Source organism: Somniosus microcephalus, unplaced genomic scaffold (assembly GCF_052327205.1).
Source record: "Somniosus microcephalus isolate GS21.2 unplaced genomic scaffold, FLI_Smic_1.0 unresolved_chr5, whole genome shotgun sequence".
NCBI classification, from domain to species: domain Eukaryota; kingdom Metazoa; phylum Chordata; class Chondrichthyes; order Squaliformes; family Somniosidae; genus Somniosus; species Somniosus microcephalus.
Genome location: NW_028225183.1, coordinates 16,970,810 through 16,998,101, shown reverse-complemented (window position 1 = coordinate 16,998,101; position 27,292 = coordinate 16,970,810). Strand labels below are relative to the sequence as shown.

General features: G+C 45.8%; 1 protein-coding gene across 1 annotated transcript; it reads right to left on the bottom strand.

Moving 5' to 3' along the window:
* Window positions 1–2,702: 2,702 nt before the first annotated feature.
* Window positions 2,703–13,701, bottom strand: LOC147087633 (putative G protein-coupled receptor 139). Its single transcript, XM_085977810.1, has 2 exons — window positions 13,516–13,701; window positions 2,703–3,691 (listed from the first exon to the last, which is right to left on the bottom strand). The coding sequence occupies exons 1-2, from the start codon at window positions 13,580–13,582 to the stop codon at window positions 2,781–2,783; spliced, it is 978 nt and encodes a 325-aa protein (XP_085833936.1). The 5' UTR covers window positions 13,583–13,701; the 3' UTR covers window positions 2,703–2,780.
* Between the last annotated feature and the right edge of the window lie 13,591 nt (window positions 13,702–27,292).

The following is a 27,292-nucleotide window of genomic DNA, read 5'->3' as shown; positions in this document are numbered from 1 at the left end:
CATGGCCTTCTGTAGGTGGCACTAACATTGTTTTCGTAGGTGATTCAAAAATGCAGTCTGTAGATGACACAAACATGGCCATCTGTAGGTGATGCAAACATGGCCATTCGTAAGTGACACAAGCAAGGCCGTCTGTAGGTGACACAAACATGGCCGTCAGTAGGTGACACAAACATGGCCGTCTGTAGGTGATACAAACATGCCATTCTGTAGGTGACATTAATATGGTTGTTAGTAGGCGATAGAAACAAGGCTGGCCGTAGGTGACACAAACATTGCAGTCTGTAGGTGATACAAACAAGCCCGTATGTAGATGCCACAAACATGGCCGCCTGTAGGAGATTCAAATATGGCCATCTGTAGGTGACATAAACATGGCAGTCTATAGATGACACAACCATGGCCGTCTGTAGGTGACACAAACATGGCCGTCACTAGGTGATTCAAATATGGCCGTCTCTAGGTGATTCAAATATGGCCGTCTGTAGGAGAAACAAACATGGCCGGAAATTGATGAAACAATCATGGCCGTCTGTAGCTGATAAAATCATGGCCAGCTGCTGGTGACACAGGCATTGTTGTCAGTAGGTGAGGGAAACAGTTTGTATGTGACGCAAAGATGTCAATCTGTAGCTGACAAAAACCTGGCTGTCTGTAGGTGACATAAACATGGCCGTCTGTAGGTGACACAAATATGGTCGTCTGTAGGTGACACAAACTTGGCCGTCTGTAGGAGGCATAAACATGGCCATCAGTATGTGACACAAATATATGACCGTCTGTAGGTGACACAAACATGGCCGTCACTAGGTGATTAAAATATGGCCGTCTCTAGGTGATTCAAATATGGCCGTCTGTAGGAGAAACAAACATGGCCGGAAATTGATGAAACAATCATGGCCGTCTGTAGCTGATAAAATCATGGCCAGCTGCTGGTGACACAGGCACTGTTGTCAGTAGGTGAGGGAAACAGTTTGTATGTGACGCAAAGATGTCAATCTGTAGCTGACAAAAACCTGGCTGTCTGTAGGTGACATAAACATGGCCGTCTGTAGGTGACACAAATATGGTCGTCTGTAGGTGACACAAACTTGGCCGTCTGTAGGAGGCATAAACATGGCCATCAGTATGTGACACAAATATATGACCGTCTGTAGGTGACACAAACATGGCCGTCTGTAGGAGACATAAACATGGCCATCAGTATGTGACACAAATATATGACCGTCTGTAGGTGGCACAAATCTGGCCGTCTGTAGGTAACACAAACATGGCCGTTTGTAAATGACACAAACATGGCTGTCTGTAGGTCATACAACCAAGACCTCTGCACGTGTCTTACACATAGCGGTCTGCAGGTCACAGAAACATGGCTGTTCGTAGCTTACACAAATATAACCATCTGTAAGTGACACAAATTTGGCCTTCTGCAGGTGACAGAAACACGGTCGCCTGTAGGTCACAGAGAAACGGTCGTCTGCAGGTGACACAAAGATGCCGGCTGTTGTTAACACAAACCTGGCCGTCTATAGGTGATACAAACTTGGCCGCCAGCTGTTGCCTTTTGCCCTGTGGTGGATGACGCCACAATCATGTCAGTGATTGGTGCTTTTTGAACACGGATTCCGGCTCCAGCCCCACGCCCAATGTGTGCCGCGTGTGACTCCTGACCCGAGGCTGCAAAACCACTTTGGGACGTTCCAAGTTTGTGACAGGCGGTAAATAAATTGATATTTCCAACTTTCTTTTACAATAAAACATTTACTTTCCTAGCTATCAATAGTTCAGAAGAAAATGACCAATTTCATGTCAAATCAATTTACCCTTCAATCTTTATTCTTAATTCTTCAAAACTCACAAAGTAACTTGGACAAAAAGAACAAAGTAATACCACATTACTGTTAGAATACAGCAGGGCCAGGCACTAGTTATCCACTCAGTGACTGCCCGGAGTACAGAGTGAGATCAGAGGCTGAAAATTACTTACCAGAAGTGTGGAATATGAACAGCAAAAAAAAATTCAGTACACATTAAATAACAACATGTAAAATAAATTGAAGGTTGTTCTCATTGGTTGGCTAAAATTTGCTGTTACAGATCCCCCAACAGATACAACAAAAACAACTTTCTGTCAATACATTGCAAATCGATGTAGGATCAGAAAGTTCTGTGACAGTTCAGGGACGGGAATCTACTTCTTACACTTATTGCTGCCAACAAACTGCAGCTGTCAATCTTCGGCACTAAGCTCTGGGATCCACCCCTATACATTACTGGCTCTCTACCGCACCTTTGTTCTGTAACCTCCTGTGAAGCACCTTGGGATCTTTTACTCCGTTAAAGACGCTGTCTAAATGTAAGATGTTTTTGCTGAGAGGCTGAGATGAGGTGGACCCAATGGAAGGAATCTCGTGAGGAGCACAATAAGCAGCACAGACTAGTTGGGCCGAATATCCGGTTTCAGTGCTGCTTAATCTTTTAATATAAGCACCAGAACTACCGCTCAGCTCTGCCTGCATTCCTATTGACGTTGCTCTTACTCTGGAAACTGCAAGTGAAATGATGCACTAAATATGCAAAAAGCTAGTGGTCCTGTCCCGAAAGACAAGGTGAGAACTCTCAGTCAGAAATGCTGCTGCGTTCTAAAAAAAAGTGCTTGCCCCGACGATGGTTCTATTTTCAGATCACCAGCGATTCCTGATGTAATACAGTTGATGGCATTCTGGGGTAAGTATTAGATTTATGGGCTGGAAACACTGGGACCCGAATCTGGGCTGCGCTCAGTTGTTCTGCTTCTTAATTAATTGAATAATTGAGGCAACCGGATATTTCCCCGCACTCTTCAACTGCTCTCTGAACTTGGACTGGGTCACCCCATAAATAAATGTGTTTGTGCAGCAACTTAAATTCTGCAGCATATATCCGACTTCATTAAAGATAGATATAGAATCATTGTGATAATTGGAATCTACACCTCTAATGTAATAGTATATGAAATATATTACATATACCGACCACAGAAGTATGAAGCTGCCAGATATGGTGAAGAGTAAAATCACAGACTTCCTTCTGCTCTCCATCTCTGGGTCACTGCGATTCTCTCCCTTGCTCTCACCCCTCAGTACCTTACGGACTCGACTGGCCACTAAAATGTGTCTGACTGTCAGAGCGTTGAGCAACAAAATGAAAGCGAATGGGAGCAATGGAGTTAAAATTGTGTCAAGCCAGTCATATTCGACCCAACCGGGCTCAGAATAATAGCTTGGTTTTACGTAACAGTACCATGGCACATTGTCGATTATCTCTCCTGGTTTAAATATAAAGTAGAAGGGAACGTTTTTTAAACAGAGCAGAATGCAGGTTGTTGCCAGAACCACAGTCGCAGTTTTCTCAGTGCAATATTTTGTTTTCAGATTCTGGCAACAAATGGCCACAAATCGATCGAAGGTGAAAGTGACGGTGAACCAGACAGAACAGTCTGTGGCTGCACCGACCAGGACAGTGCGAACACTACACACAGGAGTGATGACCAGGAAACACATTGGGAAATAATACCAATTGATCTGGTTCAGTATGACCTCAGTGATGATGACCAGTAGATCTGCCGCTGCCATCGCCACCAGATAGCGAGTGGTGCAGGTGGAGAGCCCACACTTTCCCCGGGACAGGATCACAATCGCCACTAAATTAACTGAAAAAAAGAGCAGGGAAAAGAGAGTGCAAACTACTGATCAAACATTCTCCGTATCTGGGCCCAGAGAATATGGGCCGTATTTTATAACCAAGAACGGGTTGTTTTTTAGTCGGGTCAGAGATTATCAGGTTTAAATCTCCATCCGACCACAGCCCGCCTCCAGACCACCTGCTTCCGAGTTTAACAGATAAATCGGACCACCATCCTGGCTCGTGATTGGACCGCCCCCGGATTTGCAGAACCCTTCCCGTGTTCGGGGATCAGATCACACCCTAGTATTGGACAGCCATCACCCCCCGGGGCCGGGGGATCGGAAAAAAAACCAGGATCGGCCACCCAACATCTCAGGGCCATGGACCTGGTCCTGCGATCTTCTCCAGATTCCTCCCCCCGCGACTGAAACCCAAGCTGGCCAATCCTGCTGACTTCATGCAGGGAAGCTGTCAACGACAAAACTATACCCTGCCTACCGAACCCGCCTGGTCGATATCAAAAGCACAATATTAAGAATGCTGTAACTCTGATAAATACAGATAATAATGTGGACACACATCAAGTCAGGCATCATATGTGGAGAGAGAAACAGTGTTAACATTTAAGTTCGACTATCTTTCATCAGAACTGAAACATATTAGATATTAACAGTTTTAAAGCAATGATAGAGCCAGAGAAAAGTAGGGGAGGGGAGGAAAGAACAATTGAGAGGTCTATGCTCGGGTGGAGGGCAGAAGTGATCCAGGAATAAAATGGATAATTGGTCAAGGGAGATAGGACAATTAAAGAAATAAAAGATTGGACCAGATCAGGAATAAATGGCTGTAGCAGAATAACAGAGGGGGAGGCAAGGACGGAAAATCTGTAAAAGAGGAGAAGGTTCCAGTGACAAGGGAATCTGGCAGAGAATGGTGGGTGGACCTCAGATATACGCACCAGCCTTCATCCTGCCCAAGACTGGTGTGCCCGCACTCTTCCAGCCACCACATCAAGCTCACGGCTAGCTGGTCAGAGACAAGGGCTACCTGCTCTCCATCTGGTTCATGACTCCCCTCTGCAGACCCAACGCCCCTGCCCAGCAGTCATATAATGAGCGCCATGCTGCCACCAGGAACATTATCGAGCAGACCATCTGCATGCTGATGCAACAGTTCCACTGCCTTGATCGATCGGGAGGAGCCCTCCAGTATTTGCTGGAGCGGTTGTCACATTTCCTGATGTTTGCTGCATGCGCCACAACTTGAGAGCCCAGCCCTTGCCACCTGGGATTACGGCAGCACCTCAGGAGGAGGAAGAGGGTGAGGAGGATGTGGAGGAGGAGTTCGAGGAGGAAGAGGAGGATGAGGACCACGAGGAGGTAGACGAGGAGGAGGAGCAACAGGAGAGAGGGAGGAGACATCCACTCTATCAGCCTTCCAGAAGGGCGGTCCGTGACCAACTCAAATAACTGACATACGAATGAAGTATACCACAGATCTCCATTGCTCACCACATCACCATCTTTACTTCAGGCCATATCACAGCGCAAAGAAGAAGTGAGAGACACCACTCAAGGATCAAAAGTTAATGAATAAATTTATGAATAATCAGTGAACACATACTTAATAAAAATGAATTAACTATTCACGCCTGTGCAGTCGCTGGGTGCTTCTCGTTACTGTGTATTTGCCCACGCCAGTGCTCCTACGATGTTTTGACCTAGTGGCTGCAGCAGGACTGGTGGAAGGCTGCTGAGTTTCCCTGCGGGATACTTAAGATGGTCTTGAAGAGCGACTCAACCAGCTCTGGGCCTGGAAGGGCCAGCTAGAGACTGCACCACCTCAGCACGGGCGGCAGTTGTCTGGGCTGGCTGGATGACAGGCAAAGGCTTAGTGGCATTTGTGGGAGCAGGAATGCTGTGATTCTTGAGAAGACAGCAGGTTCCTGCTCCACTGATGCACTGACACTCTCCCGGGGCAGCACCACATCATCCCAAGAAATCTGTTGGAACACAGATTGTTGACCTGCTGAGATATCGTGAAAGCTCTGGTCGACAGTGATAGACTCAGCCACGATGGCAGCTGTCAGAGCTGAGACTGCATGGCACCTGTCTGAGTTTGGATACCACCAAGAAAACACTGCATTACAGCACTAAACGTTGTGTCAGTTCTGCCTGTGCTGCAATGGAAGCTGCCAGCTTGCCATTCACAGGCGTCTTCGGGTCTGGGGCTCAAGGTCACTCTGGGAATCTACCATTCCTTGCAGACTGGAAATGATGGGATACAAGGTGTGTGCAAAGCATTGTGCAAGTTTGTGGGCGGACTCCTCCATGCTCTTTATCATTGCCGATGTGATTTCGGGCAACCTTGCTATTGCACCTATCATCTCCCTGTGCATGCCCTTCACCATTCTTCTAGCAGCCTCACCATCGAGGTCCTGATCTGAGTCCTGTGCAGCCGAACTCCCAGTCGAACTCGCCCTCCTGGGAGATGGGCCCCGAGCTACCCTTTCCCCCTTACCTTGCTGCAGCCCACTCGTCACCGGTGCCTTCCCTTCTGCAGATCTGGCGACTATACTAGCCTGTAAAGAAGGAGTAGTGCCAGTGTCTGAGCTGGTGCCTAAGGGAGAGAGAGGCAATGACTCGGTGTGTTCTTCCTCCTCCTCTTCTTCCACCTCGCTCTGTATAGTGCCCTCAGGGACAGGCTGCTCAGCTGCTTGCTCATTACTTTAAATCTTACTGGCACAAGAGTCATGCTAAGGTGAGGGGAGGGGACAGAAGGAGAGAAATGCATGCATACAGTCTGATTAGGGGGAATGTGTGAATGGCTTGTGGCGTGAGGGGGAAGAGGGATGTTGGAAGAAGGATTAGGATAGAATATACCGTTGTTGTACCCAAGGGGGTCAACGTCGCCGGGGGCCACGGCATCCACCACCTGGCGCCCAATAATCTGCAGCACTCGTTTCTCCAGCGCAGACAGTGGTTAGGTGTCGACTTGGACACCGCATGCGCGCTACTGCCCCCTCCTGTTCTGAACGACCTTGGAAAGGAAGGAAAGGAAAGGAAAGTGTGTGAGTGATTGTGGAACAATGTGATTGGCTGATGTGCTTGCCATCGGTGTATAGGTGTCTTTGTGTGCAAGGTGTGAGATGTGGCTGTGAGTGTTGGTAGATAGATTTTGTTGGTGGTTGAGTGCTGCGGGTGTGGTGCTTTTCGTGGAGTGTGAAGATTGGTTCAGATGGCGGTACATAGATTTGTAGAAGCATTCACTCACCCTGTCCACGCAAGTGAAGTCGCTAAATTTCTTCCTGCACTTTGTGCGGATCCAGGGGATGACAGTTCTGCCCAAGACGTGCTGCGCTACTTCCCTACCCATGGTGCAGAAGGCTTCTGGCGAGGGCCTTCTGCCACTTGCTGGGTAGTGCACCGCCATCCATCTCTCCACAGCGAACACCAATGCCTCCAATGTTTAATCGCAGAATCTGCAGGCACTCTCCCTGGGGCATGGATCTGCAATGGCTACAGCTGCTTTAGTCCTCCAACTCCTTTTCCTTGACCTGCTGAAGCTTGCTGAGGCAGCTGCACAGCCAGCCATGCTGAGAATGAAGTTCTGCAGCATCAATGATCCTTCCCTTCCAGAACAAGAAAAAGCCTGCGGCAATCATGACTTGTGATTAGAGTGCTACTGATATTGGTCCACCCTTTGAGTGTAACGCCAATGAGCTTGTGGTTAAAAACTTGAAATAGATTTCCAATCATTTATTTGAGCATTGTGCATGAATGTTGCATGCTCGCTAAAGCATTAGCGCCTGACACTAATTCTCCAACTTTTCTAATGCTACAGCCCATTCCTAGGCTATGATGAATTTCTAGCCCTCTGAATCATAGATAAGAACTGATCTGTCAAACATTAATCAGTTTCCGAAGTGCAATAATCAAAAACCACAGCCTAATATTCATCCTGACTAGTAGAGAGATAATGAAATTCAGCACTCATGACCCACAGGCTTACAGGAACGTGTTGGGGGAAGGGGAATATTCAGCACTAAAACAACTGAAGTGCTTACAGTAACTACTCTTAGTGTAAGAAAAGTATTTAAACCTGTTTCTGTTCTTGCAGCTCAATATCAATGCATTTCACTTCATACGCGTTTTTAAAACATCTTTACCCAAAAGCAAAAATATTCTCTTTCGCCATCAATTTCGAACATAGGATTTAGGAGCAGGAGTCGGCCACTCGGCCCTTCGAGCCTGCTGCGCCATTAAATAAGATCATGGCTCATCCGATTAGTCCACATTCCCGCACACCCCCGATAACCTTTCGCCCCCTTGCTAACCGAGAATCTATCTACCTCTGCCTTAAAAATATTCAAAGACTCTGCATCCACCGCCCTTTGAGAGAAAACATTTCTCCTCATTTCCATCTTAAATGGGTGACCCCTTATTTTTAAATAGTGACCCCTAGTTCTAGATTCTCGCAGAAGAGGAAACACCCTCGCCATATCCACCCTGTCCAGACCCCTCAGGATCGTATATATTTCAATCAAGTCACCTCTTACTTTTCTGAACTCCATCGGATACAAGCGAAGACTGCACAAACTTTTCTCATAAGACAACCCGCCCATTCCAGGTTTTGGTCTAGCAAACCTTCTCTGAACTGCTTCCAACGCATTTACATCCTTCCTTAAATAAGGAGACCAATACTGTACACAGTCCTCCAGGTGTGGTCTCACCAATGCCCTGTGTAACTGTAGCTTAACCTCCCTACTTTTGTATTCAATTCACAGAATCACAGAAACCTCACAGTGCAGATAGAGGCCATTTCGGCCCATCGAGCCTGCACCGACACATATCCCACCCGATCCCCGTAACCCCTGCACCAATACATATCCCACCCTATCCCAATAACCCCACGTATTTAATCCCCCTAACACTAAGGGTCAATTTTTATCATAGCCAATCATCCTAACCCGCACATCTTTGGACTGTGGGAGGAAACCGGAGCACCCGGAGAAAACCCATGCAAACACGGAGAGAATGTGCACACTCCACACAGACAGTCACCCGAGGCCGGAGTCGAACCCGGGTCTCTGGCGCTGTGAGGCAACAGTGCTAACCACTATGCCACCGTGCTGCCCTCGCAATAAATTATAACATTCTATTAGCTTGCCTAATTACTTGCTGCACCTGTTGCGCTTCATGGACTAGGACATCCAAATCCCTCTGCATCTCAGAGCTCTGAAATCTCTCACCATTTAGATATTATGCTTCTTTTTTATTCTTCCTGCCAAAATGAACAACTTCACATTTTCCCACATTATGCTCCATTTGCCAGATCTTTGCCCTCTCACTTATCCTATCTATATCCCTTTATGGCCTTCTAATGTCCTCTTCACAATGTATCGTCATACCTAACTTTGTGGCATTCGCAAATTTAGCAACAATACGATCGGTCCCTTCATCCAAGTCATTTATACAAATGTACAATGTTGAAGCCCAGCACTGATCCCTGTGGCACACCACTCATTACATCTTGCCAATCAGAAAATGACCCATTTATGCCTAATCGCTGTTTCCAGTTAGCTAGCCAATCTTGTATCCATGCCAATATGTTACCCCCTACAATATGAGCTTTTCTTTTCTGCAATAACCTTTGATGTGGCACCTTAACAAATGCCTTCTTGAAATCTAAGGAGAGTACATCCACAGTTTCCCCTTTATCCACAGCACATGTTACTTCCTCAAACAACTCCAATAAATTTGTTAAACATGATTTCCCTTGCACAAAACCATGTTGACTATGCCTGATTACTTTGAACTTTTCGAAGTGCCCTGCTACAACACCTTTAATAATCGTTGCTAACATCTTTCCTATGACAGATGGTAAGCTAGCTGGCCTGTAGTTTCCTGCTTTCAGTCTCCCTTCCATTTTGAATAAAGTTACATTCGCTATTTCCCAATCTAAAGGAACCTTCCCCGAATCTAGGGAAATTAAAAAAATTAAACGCAACGCATCAACTATCTCACTAGCCACTTCTTTTAAGTCCCTAGGATGAAGTCAATCAGGCCCGCGGACTTGATAGACCGCATCTCCAACAATTTGCTCAGTACCACTTCCCTGGTGATTATAATTATCTTGATTTCCTCCCTCCCTTCCATTTCCTGATTTCAGCTATTTCTGGGATTTTAGTTGTATCCGCTATAGTGGAGACCGATGCAAAATACCTGTTCAATTCAACAGCCATCTCCTTATTATCCATTATTAATTCCCCAGTCTCACTTTTTATAGGACCAATGCTAACTTTGTTAAATCTTTTCTTTTATAAATATCTATAAAAACTTCTACTATCTGTTTTTATATTTCTAGCTGGCTTTCACTCGTACACTAATTTTTCTCTCCTTATTAATCTTTTAGTCATTCTTTGCAGTTTTTTACATTCTGTCCAATCCTGCCACCCATCTTTGCGCAAGTTTCAGCTTTTTCTTTAAGTTTAATATTGTCTTAAAATTTTTAGTTAACCACGGATGGTGGTTCCTCCCCTTGATATTTTCCTTTCTCGTTCGATTGCATATATTGTGTGTATTTTGAAACATCCCCTTAATTGTCTGCCACTACAACTCTATTGATCTATCACTTAACCTAATTTGCCAGTTCACTTTAACTAGCTCTGCTTTCATGCACTCTTAAATGTCCTTATGTAAGCTTAAATTACAAGTCTTGGACCCACTCTTCTCTCTGTCAAACTGATTGTAAAATTCAATCATATTATGATCGCTGCTACCTAGGGGCGCCTTCGCTATGAGGTCATTGATTAATACTATCTCCTTGCAGAACACCAGGTCTAATTTAGCCTGCTCTCTGGTTGGCTCCAGAACGTGATTTTGTAAGAAACTATCCAGCAAACATTCCAAGAACTCTTCATCGGTGCCAACTTTGCCCGTCTGATTTTTCCAGTCTATATGCAGTTTAAAATCCCCTGATTATTGCTGAACCCTTCTGAGAAGCTCCCATTATTTCTTCCTTTACACTCCATCCTACCATATGGTTACTGTTAGCTGGCCGGTACACCACTCCCACAAGTGACTTCTTGCATTTATCAGTTCTCATCTCTACCCAAACCGCTTCTACATCCTGGTTTCCTGAACTTAAGTCATCACTCTCTATAGTGCTAATACCATCATTAATTAACAGATCCACCCTTCCAACTTTTACCACCTTCCTGGCCTTCCTAAATATCATGTACACTTCAATATTCAGGTCCCAATCTACATAACCCTGCAGCCATGTTTCTGTAATGGCTATCAAATCAGATTTATTTATTTCTATTTGCGCTTTCAGTTCATCTGCTTTGTTTCGCATGCTAATTCCGTTCAGATGCAGTGCCTTTAGTTTTGTCTTTATATTACTTTTGTAACCTCTAGCCTTATCTGTTGATTTACTCTTAGCTGTGTACTCTCTATAATTCCTGTCACTGTCTGTTTAACATTTTCCACGTTAATATCTTTTTCTATTGCCTTGTATCTAATCTTTAAATTACAACATCTTCCCTAATTTGATCCCATGCCCCCAATATTTAGTTTAAAGCCCTCGCTACTACCCTAATTATAAGACTCGCCAGAACACTGGTCCAAGCACAGTGCAGGTGATGACCGACCCAAATATAGATATCCTACTTTCCCCACTACTGGTGCCAGTGCCCTAGGAATTGAAACCAATTTCTCCCACACCAGGCTTTCAGCCACGCATTCATCACTCTTATTTTATTTACGCTATGGCAATTTGCTCGTGGCTCGAGTAATAATGCAGATATTGTTACCCTTGATGTTCTGCTTTTTAGCTTAACCCCTAGCTGCTCATACTCTCTCAGCAGAACCTCTTTCCTAGTACTACCTATATCGTTGGCACCTACATTGCCCACGACCACTGGCTCCTCCCCTCCCCCTGCATGTTCCTGTCCAGCCCAGAGCAGATGTCCCGAACCCTGTCACCGGGCAGGCAACACAGCTGTCTGTAATCTCACTCTTGGCCACAGCGAACTGTTTTTATTCCCTGACTATGCTGTGCCAAATTACTGCTACATTCCTATTAACTACCCCCGCTTGAACGGCTTCCTGTATCTCGGTGCCATGTTCAGTTTGCTCATCCATCCTGCAGCCACCACTTTCATCCATACTGTTCGCAAGAACCTCAAACCTGTTGGAGAATTGCAAAGGCTGAGGCTCCTCCACGTCCTGGATCCCCATACCTGCCTCACTCGCAGTAACATACTCATGCCCTGGACCACTGACCAAATCAGAAGACACTATCCTAAGGGGTGTGACTGCCTCCTGGAATAAAGTGGCCAGGTACCTTTCCCCCTCCCTGATGCATCGCAGTTTCTGCACCTCGGCCTCCAGCTCATCAACTCTGAGCCGAAGCTCCTCGAGCCGCAGACACTTACCGCAGATGTGCTCATCCTGGATCACGCATCCAGTAGCTCCCACATACGGCAGTCGCCACACATCACCTGCCCTGCATTAATTATAGAGGTTTAATTACTTTATTTTTATTAATTAATAAACGATACTACTTTTAATAAGATTTGTTACTGATACAAATTAGTACTATTGAAACCTTACAATTACTAATAAATGTTCTTGGCTTTAAATGATAAGGGCAGTGAGCAAAATACTCACCAAACAATCACTTAACCTTTTCCCTGTGATGTCACCTATTATTTTTCTCCAAATGCGGGGAGCGGGAGCGGGGTGGTGCCACTGAGCCGAACGTCCGCTGGTTCTCCGTACCCTCTTGTAAAGCTTTGTAACTCCTGCTCTCCTGGAAGCTGACAAAGATAGAAAAAGAAAGGAACAGCTCCCTCCCCGAACTCCCTCTCTCACCAAACTCGCAGCTCTACACTCTGTTCCGAGCTGCACTTCATAATACAAATGGAGGGGAGAAATCAGTCACCTAAAATAGTGATTACAAAGTCGAACTGAATTCTTCCACGCCAGTTAGTGATCCACACTCAGTAAAATTCTACAGTGAGAGATACTCCAAGTAATACATATTCACTGGGGTCAGGTGTTCCACTCCGGTTAGTGACCCACACTCAGTAAAAGTCTACAGTGAGAGATACTCCAAGTAATACATATTCACTGGGGTCAGGTGTTCCACTCCAGTTAGTGATCCACACCAGTAAAATTCTACAGTGAGAGATACTCCAAGTAATCCATAGTCACTGGGGTCAGGTGTTCCACTCTGGTTAGTGACCCACACTCAGTAAAACTCTACAGTGAGAGATACTCCAAGTAATACATAGTCACTGGGGTCAGGTGTTCCACTCTGGTTAGTGACCCACACTCAGTAAAATTCTACAGTGAGAGATACTCCAAGTAAGACATAGTCACTGGGGTCAGGTGTTCCACTCTGGTTAGTGACCCACACTCAGTAAAATTCTACAGTGAGAGATACTCCAAGTAATACATAGTCACTGGGGTCAGGTGTTCCACTCTGGTTAGTGACCCACACTTAGTACAATTTTACAGTGACAGACCATTGCACTAACACCTTTTCTCAGAGACATTTCCCGGAATGAGGACTGATTTAACTGTACATCATATTCCACTAACGGCAATAACTTGATCATTCAGAGAGCCTGTGCGCTACAAACAGGTATATTTTCAGTTCAGGAAATGGCATTAAACAGGTTGTGTCAAGACACTAGACTTAACGAAATTACCAAACACTGATCGCAGGTCTGTAAAACTATGTCCACTAGACGAGCATGTAACATTATCAGCCAGAGAGCTAAAGCAGAGAACAGCTCACACACAGATTTACACAACTTCAATGGTTATTATCACTTACCAGGAACTCCAATGACGGCAAGGATCATGTAATATATTTTCTGGACACTCTCAAATGTGTGATACATTTTCTGTGTGAAGCGATGTGTCCGTGTTGCAGGCAATCTCTCTGAATTATACTCTGAGCCGAATCCCACAGCCTTTCATTTATACCCTGCGCGATCTCCACGGGGAGATTGAGGTTGCAACATTGTTAAAAGGTTGAACAAACAAGTTACGACAGCCAAGTTAATTCCCTGTTATAATGGAATATATTTAGCGCTGAGTTTTAAATTGAAAACCCCAAAGACTTGAGAATTCTGATCATATTAATTAACCAATGGAAATTGCAAGCTGTGTTCTCCCAGCACTGGGTTTGTTGTTTCAAACACCTTCAGTACATTTCATATCTCATATTGTTTCTGTGATGTCCTTCATGCTGTTGTGCTCATTCAGTAATCAAACTGCAAATGCTAGAGTGCCCTCTCAGTGCAGCACTCTGGGCTGGGGCTGCGCTCTTAATTTACCCATGTCCTAAGCGACCATTACCTCTGAAACCAATATATACGCTAAAACTAATGAATCTATTAAACCAAATAAAAATAAAATATCTAATAAAGCGCATCAAACTAATACAGCCCCTCAAGCTATTACAGTCTCTCAAACTAATACAGTACGCTAATATAATAAAGCACCACAAACTAAGACAGCCTCTGAAACTAACACAGGATCTCAAACTAATATAGACCCTCAAACTAATACAGACCCTCAAACTAATACAGACCCTCAAACTAATACAGCCCCTCAAACTAATAAAGCCCCTCAAAATAATACAGCCCCTCAAACCAATACAGCCCCTCAAACCAATACAGCACCTCAAACTAATACAGCCCCTCAAGCTAATAAAACCCCTCAAAATAATACAGCCCCTCAAACCAATACATCCCCTCAAACCAATACAGCACCTCAAACTAATACAGCCCCTCAAACTAATACAGCCCCTCAAACTAATACAGCACCTCAAACTAATACAGCCCCTCAAACTAATAAAGTCCCTCAAACTAATAAAGTCCCTCAAACTAATAAAGTCCCTCAAACTAATACAGCCCCTCAAACGAATACAGCCCCTCAAACGAATACAGCCCCTCAAACGAATACAGCCCCTCAAACTAATACAGCCCCTCAAACTAATAAAACCCCTCAAAATAATACAACCCCTCAAACCAATACAGCCCCTCAAACCAATACAGCACCTCAAACAAATACAGCCCCTCAAACTAATACAGCCCCACAAACTAATACAGCACCTCAAACTAATACAGCCCCTCAAACTAATAAAGTCCCTCAAACTAATACAGCCCCTCAAACTAATAAAGTCCCTCAAACTAATACAGCCCCTCAAACGAATACAGCCCCTCAAACGAATACAGCCCCTCAAACGAATACAGCCCCTCAAACGAATACAGCCCCTCAAACGAATACAGCCGCTCAAACTAATAGAGAACCTCAAACTAATAGAGAACCTCAAACTAATAGAGAACCTCAAACTAATAGAGAACCTCAAACTAATAGAGAACCTCAAACTAATGGAGAAGCTCAAACTAATGCAGCACCGCAACCCAATGTAGCACATGAAATTAATACAGCACCTCAAACCAATACAGATCAACACCATCCAGTTAAAAGAATCCTGATTGATAAGCACGCAATTCACCACCTTAATCATTCAACGTGGCTGCAATTTGGCTGTGGGGTAATGTAGCTATTGGTTATGATACTGGATTGGTAATCCCGAGGCCTGACTAATGATCCGGAGACATGAGTTCAGATCTCCACCACGGCAGCTGGGGAATTTGAATGAAGTGAATGAATATAAAAAATGCATACTATCTACAAGCTTCACTGCAGCAACTCGTCAAGGCTTCTTCCACTGCATCTCCCAAGCCAAAACCTCTATCACCTTGGCAGACAATGGCAGCAGACGCATGGGAGAACCACCTCCAATTTCCCATCCAAGTCACATAACATCCTGACTTGGAAATATCGCCATTGACTCATTGCCGCTGTGCCAAAATCCTGCTACACCCTGCCTAACGGCACTGTGGGAGTACATTCACAACACCGATTGCAGCAGTCCAGGATGTTAGCTCACCACCACCTTCTCAAGGGCAATTGAGGAGTGGCAATAAAGGATTGTCTTCCCAGCGACATCCACAACTCATTGAGGTGTAGCTTAAATAACTCGATCAATTAAATAAAACTGACCACTTCACATCAACAAAATTGAACAGAAACTGGCCGCACGAGCAGATTCTAACCAAGCTACCTGTAACTGACCAAATGACATCTACCTGATCGTGCACCAATAAACTAAACAAAATAACCACAATCTGACTGAAATCGTAGAAACTCTCCACATGAAAACAATCTGACCGATATCCCAGAAACTGTTCAACTGACCAAGATTTGGTCCTGTGTAAAGTGACATGATTAATTAAAAATGTCCTAGTGAAGGACCCCTTGGAATGAGTGACCATAACATGGTTGAATTCCATATTCAAGTAGAGGGTGAGAAGGTTGGATCTCAAACAAGCGTGCTGAGCTTGAATAAAGGAGACTATGAAGGTATGAGAGCGGAATTGATTACAGTGGACTGGGAAAATAGATTAGAGGGTAAGACGGTACATGATCAGTGGTGTACATTTAAGGAGTTATTTTACAACTTGCAAAAAAAATATATTCCACTGAGGAAAACAGGGTGTAAAAGAAAAATCGCCATCTGTGGCTAAGTAAAGTAATTAAGGATAGTATCCGACTAAAAACAAGGGCATATAAGGTAGCCAAATCTAGTTGGAGGATAGAAGATTGTGAAGTCTTTAAAAGGCAGCAAAAAATAACTAAAAGATTGATTAAGAAAGGGAAGATAGATTATGAAAGTAAATTAGCAAAATATATAAAAACAGATAACAAAAGTTTCTATAGTTATATTAAAAGAAACAGTGTGGCTAAAGTAAATGTTGGTCCCTTAGAGGATGAGACCGGGAAATTAATGGTGGGAAACATGGAGATGGCAAAAACGTTGCACAAATATTTTGTATCAGTCTTTACGGTAGAGGATACAAAAAGTATCCCAACACTGGACAAACAGGGGGCTCGAGGGGGAGAGGAGCTAAATACGATTAAAATCACTAAGGAAGTGGTACTTGCTAAAATAATGGGACTCAAGCCGGAGAAATCCCCTGGACCTGATGGCTTACATCCTAGGGTCTTGATGGAAGTGGCGGTAGGGATTGTGGATGCATTGGTAATAATTTTCCAAAACTCCCTGGACTCAGCAAAGGTCCCGGCAGATCGGAAAACTGCTAATGTAACTCCCTTATTTAAAAAGGGTAGTAGGCAGAAAGCTGGAAACTATAGACCTGTTAGCCTAATATCTGTGGTTGGTAAAATGTTAGAGTCCATTATTAAGGAGACAGTAACGGGACATTTGGATAAACATAATTTAATAGGACAAAATCAGCATGGTTTCAAGAAGGGGAAGTCATGTTTGACAAATTTGCTTGAGTTCTTTGAGGAAGTAACATACAGGGTGGATAAAGGAGAACCAGTGGACGTAGTTTATTTAGACTTCCAAAAGGAATTTGACAAGGTGCCAAACAAAAGATTATTGCTCAAGATAAAAAATCACGGGATTGGGGGTAATATTCTGGCGTGGGTGGAGGACTGGCTCTCTAACAGAAAGCAGAGAGTTGGGATAAATGGTTCATTCTCAGACTGGCAATCAGTAGCTAGTGGTGTTCCGCAGGGGTCAGTGCTGTGTCCTCAACTCTTTACAATCTATATTAACGATTTGGAGGAGGGGACCGAGTTTAACATATCCAAGTTTGCAGATGATACAAAGATGGGAGGGAAAGTAGTGAGTGAGGAGGACATAAAAAACCTGCAAAGTGACATAGACAGGCTAAGTAAGTGGGCAGAGATTTGGCAGATGGAATACAATACTGGAAAGTGTGAGGTTATGCACTTTGGCAGGAAAAATCATAGAGCAAGTTATTATCTTAATGGCAAGAAACTGGAAAGTACTGTAGTACAAAGGGATCTGGGAGTCCTGGTGCACGAAACTCAAAAAGTTAGTATGCAGGTGCAGCAAGTGATCAAGAAGGTCAATTGAATGTTGGCTTTTATTGCTAGGGGGATAGAATATAAAAACAGGGAGGTATTGCTGCAGTTATACAAGGCATTGGTGAGACCGCACCTGGAATACTGCATACAGTTTTGGTGTCCATACTTAAGAAAAGACATACTTCCTCTCGAGTCAGTACAAAGAAGGTTCACTCGGTTAATCCCGGGGATGAGGGGGTGGTCGTTTGAGGAGAGGTTGAGTAGATTGGGTCTCTACTCATTGGAGTTCAGAAGAATGAGAGGCGATCTTATTGAAACATGTAAGATTGTGAAGGGGCTTGATCGGGTGGATGCGGTGAGGATGATCCCAATGATGGGTGAAACCAGAACTCGGGGGCATAATCTTGGAGTAAGAGGCTGCTCTTTCAAAACTGAGATGAGGAGAAACTTCTTCACTCAGATGGTGGTAGATTTGTGGAATTTGATGCCCCAGAAAGCTGTGGAAGCTACATCATTAAATAAATTTACAACAGAAATAGATAGTTTCCTAGAAGTGAAGGTAATTAAGGGTTACGGGGAGCGGGCAGGAAATTGGACATGAATCTAGGTTCGGAATGGTCATGGCCCTGTGGAAACTGTACTGCTCACATCCTGACTGATCGCACAGTAACTGACCTACTGCTCACATCCTGACTGAACGCACAGTACCTGACCTACTGCTCACATCCTGATGGCCAAACAGTAACTGACCTACTGCTCACATCCTGAGTGAGCGCACAGTAACTGACCTGCTGCTCACATCCTGACTGAACGCACAGCACCTGACCTACTGCTCACATCGTGATAACCAAACAGTAACTGACCTATTGCACACAATCTGACTGAGCAGACAGTAACTGACCTACTGCTCACATCCTGACTGAGCGCACAGGAAAGGACCTAATGCTCACATCCTGACTGAGCACACAGTAAATGACCTACTGCACACATCCTAATTGAGCGCACAGTACGTGACCTACTGCTCACATCCTGATGAGCACACAGTACCTGAACTACTGCTCACATCCTGGCTGAACACACAGAAACTGACCTATTGCTCACATCCTGACTGAGCACACAGTAATTGACCTATTGCATACATCCTGACTGAGCACACAGTAAATGATCTACTGCACACATCCTAACTGAGCGCACAGTACCTGACCTACTGCTCACATCCTGATAAGCACACAGTAACTGACCTACTGCTCACATCCTGATGAGCACACAGTAACTGACCTACTGCTCACATCCTGATGAGCACACAGTAACTGACCTACTGCTCACATAATGACTGATCGCACAGTAACTGACCCACTGCTCACATCCTGACTGAGCGCACAGTAAATGATCTACTGCTCACATCCTGACTGAGCGCACAGTAAAAGACCTACTGCTCACATCCTGACTGAGTGCGCAGTAACTGACCCACTGCTCACATACTGACTGAGCGCACAGTAAAAGACCTACTGCTCACATCCTAACTGAGCACACAGTAACTGACCCACTGCTCACATCCTGACTGAGCGCACAGTAAATGACCTACTGCACACATCTTTCCTGAGCACACAGCAACTGACCTACTGCTCACATCCTGAATGAGCGCACAGTAAATGACCTACTGCTCACATCCTGACTGAGCATCCAGTAACTGACCTGCTGCACACATCCTGACTGAGCGCACAGCAAATGACCTACTGCACACATCCTAACTGAGCACACAGTAAGTGACCTTCTGCGCACATCCTAACTGAGTGCAAAGTAAATGACCAACTGTTCACACGCTAACTGAGCGCACAGTAATTGAACGAATGCATGCATCCTGACTGAGCACACAGCAGCTGACCTACTGCTCACAGCCTGACTGAGCACACAATATCTGACCTACTGCTCACATCTTGATGGAGCACACATTAACTGACCGACTGCACACATTCTAACAGAGCACATAATAACTGACCTAATGCACACATCCTGAATGAGTGCACAGTAATTGGCCTACTGCTCACATTCTGACAGAGCACACGGAAACTGGCATAATGCACAAATCCTGAATGAGAACACCAGAAACTGCACAAATTACCAAAGCATGACCGAAGGCCCAGGAAATGACCACATGAACAAAACCTGACGGAGCACACAGTAACTGAAGTAGAGCTCACATTCTGACTGAGCACACATGAACTGACCTAATGCACACGTCTTGACTAAGCACACAGTAACTGACCTATTGCACACATCCTGACTGGACGCATAGTATCTGACCTACTGCTCACATTCTGAGTGAACACACAGTAACTGACCTACAGCACACATCCTGACTGAGCAAACAGTAACTCACCTACTGCACACATCCTTACTGAGCACACAGTAACTGACCGACCGCAATAACCCCAAATCCACATTCCCGCAATAACCCACAACCCATTTTCCCGCACTAAACACAAATCCACTTTCCCACACTAAACCCAAATCCACATTTCCTCACTATCCCAAATCCACCTTCCCGCATTATTCCAAAATCCACATTCCCGCACTAACCCCAAATCTAACTTCCTGCACTAAAACCAATTCCAAATTCCAGCACTAACAACAAATCCATTTTCCCGCAATAACCCCAAATCCACCTTCTAGCACGAACCCCAAATCAGCTTTCCCGCACTAAACCCAAATCAAACTTCTCACATTAACCCCAAATCCACCTTCCCGCATTATCCCCAAATCCACCTTCCTGCAGCAACCCCAAATCCACCTTCCCGCACTAACTCCAAATCAACCTTCCTGCTCTAACCCCAAATGCACATTCCCGCTCTATCCCCAAATCCACCTTCCCGCACTAACCCCAAATCCACCTTCCTGCTATAACCCAAAATCCACCTTCCCGCACTAACCCCAAATCCACCAACCTGCACTATCCCCAAATCCACCTTCCCGCACTAAACCCCAAATCAACCTTCCCACACTAACACCGAATCCACCTTCCTGCATTAACCCCAAATCCACATTGCCACACTATCCACAAATCAACCTTCCCGCACCAACCCCAAATCCACCTTCCCGCACTAACCGCAAATCCACCTTCACGCATTAGCCACAAATCCAACTACCCACAGTAACCACAAATCCACCTTCCCGCATTAACTCCAAATCCACCTTCCCGCACTAACCCCAAATCCACCTTCCCGCATTAACCCCAAATCCACCTTCCCGCATTATCTCCAAATCCACCTTCCCACACAAACCCCAAATCCACCTTCCCGCACTATCCCCAAATCCACCTTCCCGCACTAACCCCAAATCCAATTTCCTGCATTAAACCCAAATCCACCTTCATGCGCTTACGCCAATAAACCTTCCGCACTATCCCCAAATCAACCTTCCCACACTCTCCCCAAATCAACCTTCCCACACTATCCCCAAATTAACTATCCCTCACTAACCCCAAATCCACCTTCTGGCACTAACCCCAAATCCACCTTCCCGCACTATCCCCAAATCCACATTCCTGCACTAAACCCAAATCCAACTTCCTGCACTAAAACGAAATCCACCTTCCCGCAATAACCGCAAATCCACCTTCCAGCACGAACCGCAAATCCACCTTCCCGCAATAACCACAAATCCACCTTCCCGCACTAAACCCAAATCCACCTTCCAGCACTAATCCCAAATTCACCTTCCCTCACTAACTCCAAATCAACCTTACCGCACTAACCCCGAATAAAACTTTCCGCACAACCACAAATCCACATTGCCGCAATAATCCCAAATCCACCTTCCCACAGTAACCCAAAATCCACCTTCCCGCCGTAACCCCAAACCCACCTTCCCGCACTAAACCCAAATCCAGCTTCCCACACAAACCACAAATCCACCTTCCTGCCCTAACCCCGAATCCACCTTCCCACGCTAATCCAAAATTTAGCTTCACGCATTCATCCCTAATCCACCTTCCTGCAATAACCCCAAATCCACCTTAATGCACTAACCCCAATCGAACTTCCCGCAAAATCCCCAAATCCAACTTCTGGCACTAATCACAAATCCACCTTCCCGCCCAACCACAAATCCGCCGTCCCACACTAATCCCAAATCAACCTTCCCCCATGAACCCAAAATCCACTTTCCTGCAATAACCCCAAATCCATTCCAGCACTAACCACAAATCCACCTTCCAGCACTAACAACAAATCCAACTTCCTGCACTAACAACAAATCCACATTCCAGCAATAACTCTAAATCCACCTTCTCGCACTAACACCAAATCCACCTTCCCGCACGAACCCAAATCCACCTTCCAGATCTAACCCCAAATCCACCTTCCCGCACTAACCACAAATCCACCTTCCCGCACTATCCCCAATCAACCTTCGTGCTCTAACCCCAAATCCACCTTCCCGCATAAACCCCAAATCCACGTTCCTGCACTAACTCCAAAAAATCGACCTTCCCGCACTTACCCAAAAATCCACCTTCCTGGACTAACCCCAAATCCACCTTCTTGCACTAAAGCCAATCCACCATCTGCACTATCCCCAAATCCATCTTCCCGCATTCTCCCCAAATCCACCTTCCCGCACTATCCCCAAATCCACATTCACACACTAACCCCAAATCCACATTCCTGCCATAACCCGAAATCCATCTTCCCGCACTGAACCCAAATCCACTTTCTCACATTAAACCCAAATCCACATTCCTGCACTAACCCCAAATCCACCTTCTCGCATTATCCCAATATCCACCATACCGCACTATCCACAAATCCACCTTCCCGCACTAACCACAAATCCATCTTCCCGCACTAACCCGAAATCTATCTTCCCGTTCTAACCCCAAATGCACCTTCCCGCATTAACCCCAAATATATCTTCACGCACCATTCCCAAATCCACATTCCCGCACTAACCCAAGTCCACCTTCCCGCACTCTCTCCAAATCCACCTTCCCACACTAAGCACAAATCTACCTTCCCGCATCATTCTCAAATCCACATTCCCGCACAAACTCAAATCCACCTCCCCGCAGTAACCCCAAATCCACCTTCCCACACTAACTCCAAATCAACATTCCTGCTCTAACCTCAAATCCACCTGCCTGCACTATCCCCAAATCCACCTTCCTGCTCTAACCCCAGATACTCCGTCCTGCACTAACTCCAAATCCACCTTCCAGCATTAACCCCAAATCCACCTTACCGCACTATCCACAAATCCACCTTCCCACACTAAACCCAAATCCACCTTCCCGCACTAACCACAAATCCACCTTCCCGCATTAACCACAAATCCACCTTCCCAGAGTAATCCCAAATCCAACTTCCTGCACTAACCCCAAAACCACCTTCATGCGCTAAAGTCAATCCACCATCTGCACCATCACCTAATTCATCTTCCTGCATTCTCCCCAAATCCACCTTCCCGCACTATCCCCAAATCCACTGTCACACACAAACCCCAATCCACCTTCCTGCCATAACCCCAAATCCATCTTCCCATCTTAAACACAAATCCACTTTCCTGCACTTTACGCACATCCACATTCCTGCACTATCCCCAACTCTACCTTCTCGCACGATCCCAATAAACCACCATACCACACTATCCACAAATCCATGTTCCCGCACTAACCCCAAATCGATCTTCCCGCACTAACCCTAAATCAAACTTCCCGCACTAACCCCAAATCTTCCTTCCCGCATTAACCCCAAATCCACCTTCCCGCACTATTCCCAAATCCACATACCTGCACTAACCCCAAATCCAACTTCCAGCACGAAACCCAAATTCATCTTCCCGCACTAACACCGAATCTACCTTCCAGGACTAAACCCCAATCCACCTTCCCGCATTAACCCCAAATCCAACTTCCAGCAATAGCCCAAATCAACCTTCCCACACTAAACCCAACTCAAACATCTCGCACTAACCCTAAATCCACCTTCCCGCAATAACCTCAAATCCACCTTCCCGCACTAACCCCAAGACCACCTTCCCGCACTATCCCCAAATCCACCTTCCTGCACTATCCCCAAATGCACTTTCCCGCACTAAACCCCAAGTCCACCTTCCTGCACTAACGCTAAATCCACCTTCCTGCACTAACACCAAATCCACCTTCCCGCACTAACCACAAATCCACCTTCCCGCATTAACCACAAATCCACCTTCCCACAGTAAACCCAAATCCACCTTCCCGCACTAACTCCAAATCCACCTTCCCGCACTAACCCCAAATCCACCTTCCCGCACTATCCCCAAATCCAAATTCCAGCATTAACCCCTGATCCACCTTCCCGCACTATCCCCAAATCCACCTTACTGAGCACATCCCAAATCCACCATCCCGCACTATCCCCAAATCTACCTTCCCGCATTAATACCAAATCCACATTCCCGCACTATCCCCAAATTCACATTCCCACAATAACACTAAATCCACCTTCCCGCGCAATCCACCAAATCCACCTTACCGCACTAACCCCAAATCCACCTTCCCGCACTAAACACAAATCCACCTTACCGCACTATCCCCAGATCGAACTTCCTGCACAAACCACAAATCCACATTCCCACACGAACCCAAAATCCAACATCCCGCCGTATCCCCAGATCCAGCTTCCCGCACTATCCCCAAATCCTCCTTCCTCCACTAACCCCCAATCCACTTTCACACACAAACCCCAAATCTACCTTCCAACACAATCCCCAAATCCACCTTCCCACAATAACCCCAAATCCACCTTCAGGCACTAATCCAAAATCCACCTTCCTGCACTAACCCCAAATGAAGCTTACCACACTAACCCCAAATCCACAGTCCCGCACTAACCCCAATCCACATTCCTGCACTAACCACAAATCCACCTTCCCGGACTAACCCCAAATCCACCTTCCCGCACTAACCCCAAATTCACATTTCTGTACTAACCCAAATCCACCTTCCCGCACTATCCCCAAATCACCTTCCCACATTAATCGCATATCCACCTTGCCGCACTAAACCCAAATCTACATTCCCACAATAACCCGAAATCCACATTCCCGCACTAACCCCAAATCACATTCCCGCATTAACCCCAAATCCACTTTGCCGCACTAAACCCAAATCTACATTCCCGCACCAACCCCAAATCCACCATCCCGCACTAACCATAAATCCATCTTCCCACACTAAACCAAATCCACATTCCCACACTGACTCAAATCCACCTTTCCACACTAACCCCAAATCCTCCTTCCTGCACTAACCCCAAATCCAGGTTCCTGCACGAACCCCAAATCCACCTTCCTGCACTAACCCCAAATCCACCTTCCTGCACTAACCCCAAATCCACCTTAATGCACTAACTCCAAATCCACCTTCCTGCCATAACCCCAAATCCATCTTCCCGCACTAAACCCAAATCCACTTTCCCGTACTAAACCCAAATCCACCTTCTCGCACTATCCCAAAATCAACCATACAATACTATCCCCAAATCTACCTCCTGGCACTAACACCAAATCCACCTTCCCGTACTAACCGCAAATCTGCCTTCCCGCACTAACCCCAAATCAATCTTCCTGCCCCAACCCAAAATCCACTTTCCTCCAATAACCCCAAATCCACATTCCCGCACTGACCCCAAACCCACCTTCCAGCACTAACACCAAATCCACCTTCCAGCACTAACCCCAAATCCACCTCCCAGCAGTAGACACAAATCCACCTTCCTGCGTGAACCCCAAATCCACCTTCCAGCAATAACCCCAAATCCACCTTCCCACACTAACACCAAATCAACCTTGCTGCTCTAACCCCAAATGCACCTTCCCGCACTATCCCCAAATCCACCTTCCCCCATTAACCCCAAGTTCACCTTACCGCACCAACCCCAAATCCACCTTCCTGCTCTAAGCACAAATCCACCTTCCAACACAAACACCAAATCCGCATTCCTGCAGTAACCCCAAATCAACCTTCCCGCACTATCCACCAATCCACCTTCCCGCACTAACCCCAGGTCCACCTTCCCGCATTAACCACAAATCCACCTTCACACAATAACCCCAAATCCACTTTCCCGCACTAACTCCAAGTCCACCATCCCACACTAAACCCAAATCCACCTTCCCGCATTAACCCCAAATCCACCTTCCCACACAAACTCCAAATCCACCTTCCGGCACCAACCCCAAATCCACCTTCCTGCACCAACCCCAAATCCCCCTTCATGCACTAACGCCAATCCACCATCTGCACTATCCCCAAATCCATCATCCCGCATTCTCCCCAAATCCACCATACCTCCCTATCCTCAAATCCACTTTCACACTCAAATCGCAAATCCACCATCCTGCCATAACCACAAATCCATCATCCCGCACTAGATCCAAATCCACTTTCCCGCACTAAACCCAAATCCACATTCCCGCACTAACCCCAAATCCATCTTCGCGCACTAACCCTAAATCCATCATCCCGCACTAACCCCAAATCCACTTTCCGCATTAACCACAAATCCACCTTCCCGCACTATTCCCAAATCCACATTCCCGCATTAAACCCAAATCCAACTTCCTGCATTGAAACCAAATCCACTTTCCAGCACTAAATCCAAATCCACATTACAGCAATAACCCCAAATCTACCTTCCAGCACGAACTGCAAATCAATCTTCCCGCACTTACTCCAAATCCACCTTCCAGCACTAACCCCAAATCAACCTTCCTGCATTGAACCCAAATCAAACTTCTCGCACTAACCCCACATCCACATTCCCACAATAACCCCAAATCCACCTTCCCGCACTAACCCCAAATGCACCTTCCCGCAGTGTCCCCAAATGCACCTTCCCGCAGTAACCCCAAAACCACCTTCCCAAACAAACCCCAAATCCACATTCCTGCACTATCCCCAAATCCACCTTCCCGCACTTAACCCCAAATCCACCTTCCCGCAATTACTCCGAATCCACCTTCCTGCATTAACCCGAAATCCACCTTCCCGCACTATTCACAAATCCACATTCCCGCACTAACACCAAATCCACCTTCCCGCACTAACCGCAAATCCACCTTCCCGCACTAATCCCAAATCCACCGTCCCACATTAACCCCAAATCCAACTTCCCGTAATAACCCCAAATCCACGTACCTGCCCTAACCCCGAATCCACTTTCCCATGCTATCTTCAAGTCCAGCTTAACGCACTAACCACAAATCCACCTTAATGGACTAAGACCAATCGAACATCCCGCACAATCTCCATGTCCAACTTTTGGCACTAACCCCAAATTCACCTTCCTGCACGAACCAAAAATCCATTTTCCCGCACTAACTCCAAATCAACCTTCCCACCCTAACCAAATATCCACTTACCTGCTATACCCCATATCCATTTTCCACCAGTAACCACGAATCCACCTTCCAGCACTAACCCCAAATCCACCTTCCAGCATTAAACCCAAATCCACATCCCAGCACTAAACACAAATCCAACTTGCTGCGCTAACCCCAAATCCATCTTACAGCAATAAATCCAAATCCACCTTCTCGCACTAACCCCAAATCCACCCTCCCACAATAACCCCAAATCCACCTTCCAGCAATAATCCCAAATGCACATTCCCAAGCTATCCCCAAATCCACCTTCC

Coding starts and splice junctions, on each gene's coding strand:
- LOC147087633 (XM_085977810.1), bottom strand. CDS start 13,582: ATGTATCACACATTTGAGAGTGTCCAGAAAATATATTACATGATCCTT. Junction 3,692..13,515: donor TGCCGTCATTGGAGTTCCTG/GTAAGTGATAAT, acceptor TCTTTTTTTCAG/TTAATTTAGTGGCGATTGTG.